The sequence below is a fragment of the Lactuca saligna genome, chromosome 3 (assembly GCF_052625555.1).
Source record: "Lactuca saligna cultivar CGN05327 chromosome 3, ASM5262555v1, whole genome shotgun sequence".
Classification (NCBI taxonomy): Eukaryota; Viridiplantae; Streptophyta; class Magnoliopsida; order Asterales; family Asteraceae; genus Lactuca; species Lactuca saligna.
In genome coordinates this window covers 13,568,653-13,573,309 of record NC_136419.1, presented here as the reverse complement: position 1 = coordinate 13,573,309, position 4,657 = coordinate 13,568,653, and the positions used below count along the sequence as shown (strand labels likewise).

Sequence of the window (4,657 nt, the reverse complement as noted above, 5' to 3'; positions counted from 1 at the left end):
AACACCATATTCTCACTCTCATATATGGAACTACTAATTCATACATATGTATGTGTATAGTATAAGTATATATGTAATATAACTCTATAACTATTGTTTTAATATATATATATATATATATATATATATATATATATATATATATATATATATATATATATAATTTAGAGAGACATTATTATATAAGTTTTGAATGTCATGTATCCTGTATTAATGAGAGAATAATTATTATTACTTCAATTATCATGAAGAAAAGCTATTGCCTATTCATAGGTTAAACTACAAAATGAAGCATTTAGAATAGAAAAGAAAAATTAAAAAAGAAAAAGAAAAGAAAGATATATGCTTGAAGTTGTAACACGAAATGTGAAGTCTGATAAAGAGATGGAGGAGTACTGTAAAAAAGAAAAAGAAAACACAAAGAAGGGGACCTGGCTAGCTAGGGAGTTATAAATTAAAATTGAACCTAAACAGAAAGGAAAGGACATATATGTATTTGTGTAAAATGTAGTATGTGAAGATATGGAAGAAACAGGTAAAGAAGAATAGCAAGAATTAATGATAACTCTTCTTGAGGGATGTCTAGTAACAAGCAACATGCACAGAGAAAGAAAGAGAGAAAGAAAGCCTTTTCTGTGTGTGTATTGCTTGGGAGAGAGAGAGAGAGAGAGAGAGAGAGAGAGAGAGAGAGAGAGAGAGAGAAGTACCTGCTGAGATATATATATATATATATATATATATATATATATATATATATATATATATATAGAGAGAGAGAGAGAGAGAGAGAGAGAGAGTCTCTAAAGGAAGGTAGCAGCGGCAGCGACAAGAGCAACAAACCTACAAAAGGTAATAAAAACAAAAAAGAAGAAGAAAGAAAGAAACCCAAGTCCTTCCTCTTCGATTTTTTCTTCTTCTTCTTCAATCACATTGTGTTCTTACGGACAAAAGTCAGCATACTTATTACTTCTTCCGTTCTTCTTTTTACCGTATTCTTCATAAAGATAAAGATAAAAAGATCAAAAGGAAAAGGAGAAAAGCCGATCATCTCCTGTGAGAAACGTAGCATGTATGCATATATACTAATTAAAGGGAAATATATGTATATATTATTTAAGAAATGAAAGATTAGAACTTTAACTAAGGAAACATTGTAGGAAATCATAGATTATACGTAGTAATTAATAAAAAGGTAACGTTAGTCAATAGCTTAGTAATATTAATAGTGAAGGTGTAAATGAATTTATAACCAGAAAATTGTACATTAGGCTAATAAAATTAAGTAGCTGAAAACTAAAAATCAGTTTAAACCTCTCACTTCCATTTGTTTGCAGCAAATCACTCTATATATAGCACTCTCTACTCATCTTCTATTTCAATCATCGATCATCAACAACCACAGCGCTACCTATCCATCAAGAACACCCCGGATTTCTGATTCCACCCTCTAAAAATATACCTTCAAATTCTTGCCGCTAGCTGGATGATCTCTTCAAATGTTTACTTTTGGGAACAAAAAATATTGATCATATCAGATCAAAACTCTTGGGCTAGCTACTCAAATATAAATGTATCCTCCGATAATTAAGCCACATGCGTGGTAGCTATATGATCTCTTATTTTGATGGCAGATGGGTGGATAGGATGGATAACTAATTGTGTGGTCAGATATCCAAATCCAAGGACATATGAGAGGACGATGATTTGGTGTTTTTGTTGAAGGCTTCAACAGAAGAAGAAGAAGACACCATTGTGGTTTGATGGAATTGGGTTTCTTCTCCGTAATTAGGCCTCAATTGCAGGTAAGGTATGGTAGAAGAAGAAGAAGATGGTGGCGGCGGATTATGGTGAGTGGGATAGTGTTCATGGTGGTAATTGCCATGATTATAGTGTCCCACGGGAATGGAATTGGTGGTGGGGGAGATTAATTCACCTGGAAGCTGGTCATAGTCTTGCTCGTCGTCATCTGAGATAGGGCAATCCATGTTAACGCCAAACAACCGGAGCCGCTTAGCTGCTGCTTTCCCATGAACAACTGGAACCGATTCAAACACTACACCTGGTGCTGGACCTGGTAGTGCCGGTGGATCAATCCCAATCCCAATCCCAACCCCACTTCTTTGCTGCATTTGCATCATATCCGCATGTTGTTGATGTGGGATACCACCTGCACCTGATCTGAAGTAAATCACCGATGATCCTGAACCTCCTTGATTCACATTCACTACGCTACCAGTACCTATGTTGTGGTAAGGGGAACCGCCGGAGCTGCCATAACGGTAAGAATTAGGAGGGGCGGCGTAGCTGTTTGGGGGCTGTAGCATCAAGTTAGAGTGGCTCCGTGGGGGTGCTGGCTGGGATTGGAAAAAAAGTGGGTTCCAACTGACACCGGCAGTGTTCCTGTTGTGGAAAGAAAATTGATGATGTGGTAGTGGGAAGGAGAGATTGGATGACAATTGATAGGGCGGAGCTTGTGCATCCGGGCGGTGCCTCCAGTCTATGAACAAGCGATCTTTGGCGGAGCCACCGACACCTCTTTGGAAAGAGACTATATCTCCGGCATCAAGCTTTTTGTCTTTAACAAAACGGCTCCAACCCTTGGTCATCACATAGCTTTGGCTGCTGTTCCAGTAGGAGTATCTAAACCTCCAGGGTTTTCCATTCCTATCTTCAAAATTAAGAAGGAGACCCTTATCGTTGGTGGAGGAATCCAAGGGGAAATACCTCTCGGCATGTTGTTTTGGAATCACAAGACGATTCAGCTTACCCACATCACTTGGAGTCACCACTTTATCAAACATGTGCTCCCTCTCTACCACCATCATCATCCCTCCTCCTCCTGCAACAGCTTGATGTGATGATTGTTGGTCATCATCATTAATGTTATCGGGTGCAGGTTGGGGGACCGAAGAGTAGTCCATAATCATGGGGTCACTTGGCCGTGATGAAGTGCCGTCAAACACCCAACCCCCACGCTGATTCTGGTGGTTGTAGGGAGGTTGATGAAGAAAGTTGGGTGGTGGTTGATGTTGATGTTGATGATGAGAAGAAGATGGGGAAGAAGATGAAGAAGAAGGGAATAACTGACCTGCTGGGGCCGTGTTTTGTCTTTCTTCTTCGTCTTCTTCTTCAAACAAATTCCCTCCTCCTCCACCTCCTCCTCCTCCTCCTCCTCCTCCTCCTCCTCCGCCCTGCTGTTGTCTTCTACTGCTGGTGCTACTACCACTATCGCCGGTGCTCTTACCCATAAAATTCATGATGATTTGTGTGCTTGCGTTTGGTATCCAGGATATATCAAATATAAATATGTGGATCTCTCTCTCTCTATATATATATATAGCTAGGTAGCTAGCTACGTAATTCAGCTAGCTTCTGTTGCTGTATCCTCTTGGGCATGTGAAGAGTACGTACGTATATCCATGGAAGCAAGAAATGAAATTGAGAGCTAGCTTATGGGATATGGGGTGTTGGAGAAATTGACGCTGAGTTATAAAAAAATATTGATGAGGATGATGATGATGATGATGATCTTAGAGGGAGGAGAGGTGGTGGTGTGGGGATGTAGGTACTATTGGTGTGTTGGCTTTTTCCGAAGGGTTATATTTACTTATGGTAATGAAACATCTAGCTAGCTAGGGTTGACATAAAAGAATTATTGGAAAAAGATTGGGAACTAACTCACCCCATTAATTCCAAATTACCTCTCAACTAATAATATTCCCACTTCCACAATTATCTTCACCAATTAAACTTGATACCCTTCAAAAATCACAACCCATTCCATCAATCTGCAGTTTCCTTACTTCCATTTTGACTTGCTAACCTGCTTGACTTCTCTCTCTCTCTTCTCTCTCCATCTCATAAAACACACTGTTCACGCAGTGTCTGTGTGTGTGAGAGAGAAAAAAAGAAAGAAAGAAAGAGAGATATTATTTATGCAGTGTGGGGGTGGGGATTTGAGTGCTTACCTGGAAGCTTCTCCCACATAGCCCGATATTTTTCCCCTTTCGGTCATCAATTCGCTTCTTACTTTCGCATTAACTGATATTACATTTATTATTATCATAATTATTATTATCATAGGTGTTATTCTAATTATGTATTCCATTAATACTTGTGCCTATATATTTATATATGCCTCCGACTTCTAATTTAATGTTAATGCTAATTGTTTCCTTATTCTCTAAAAACTTGATAATATTAGTTTTACAAGAAAATAAATTGCAAACAAGACTTAATATGGTGTGTGTGTGGTCTATATTAATTAATATGCTAATATATAATTTGTCTTCTAATAACAAAAAAATTAAGTTCGAATTCTTACAATCTAGACTGGTCCACATTTTTCATGTGGAGTTGATATAAAATGTCAACATATACACAGTATGGACACTTCCTAGCTACGTCAAAAATTCAAAATCAGAAATGCAACAGTATCTTACTATTGATCATGGTGTATATGTTGGCTTTTGTTTGTGAAATTCCAAACCATGTTAGCTTTACAACTGCAAAACATATTTATGCTTTCAACTATTTCATATGGATCCCTAAAATTAAAATTGATTTGAAGAAATGGATATATATATATATATATATATATATATATATATATATATATATATATATATATATATATATATATATATATATATATATA

General features: G+C 37.1%; 1 protein-coding gene across 1 annotated transcript; it reads right to left on the bottom strand.

Annotated features, from left to right (window-relative positions):
* Positions 1 to 1,198: 1,198 nt before the first annotated feature.
* LOC145034521 (uncharacterized) lies at positions 1,199 to 3,923 on the bottom strand. Its single transcript, XM_078982954.1, has one exon. It carries the CDS (start codon positions 3,255 to 3,257, stop codon positions 1,665 to 1,667), a length of 1,593 nt encoding a protein of 530 aa, XP_078839080.1. The 5' UTR covers positions 3,258 to 3,923; the 3' UTR covers positions 1,199 to 1,664.
* Between the last annotated feature and the right edge of the window lie 734 nt (positions 3,924 to 4,657).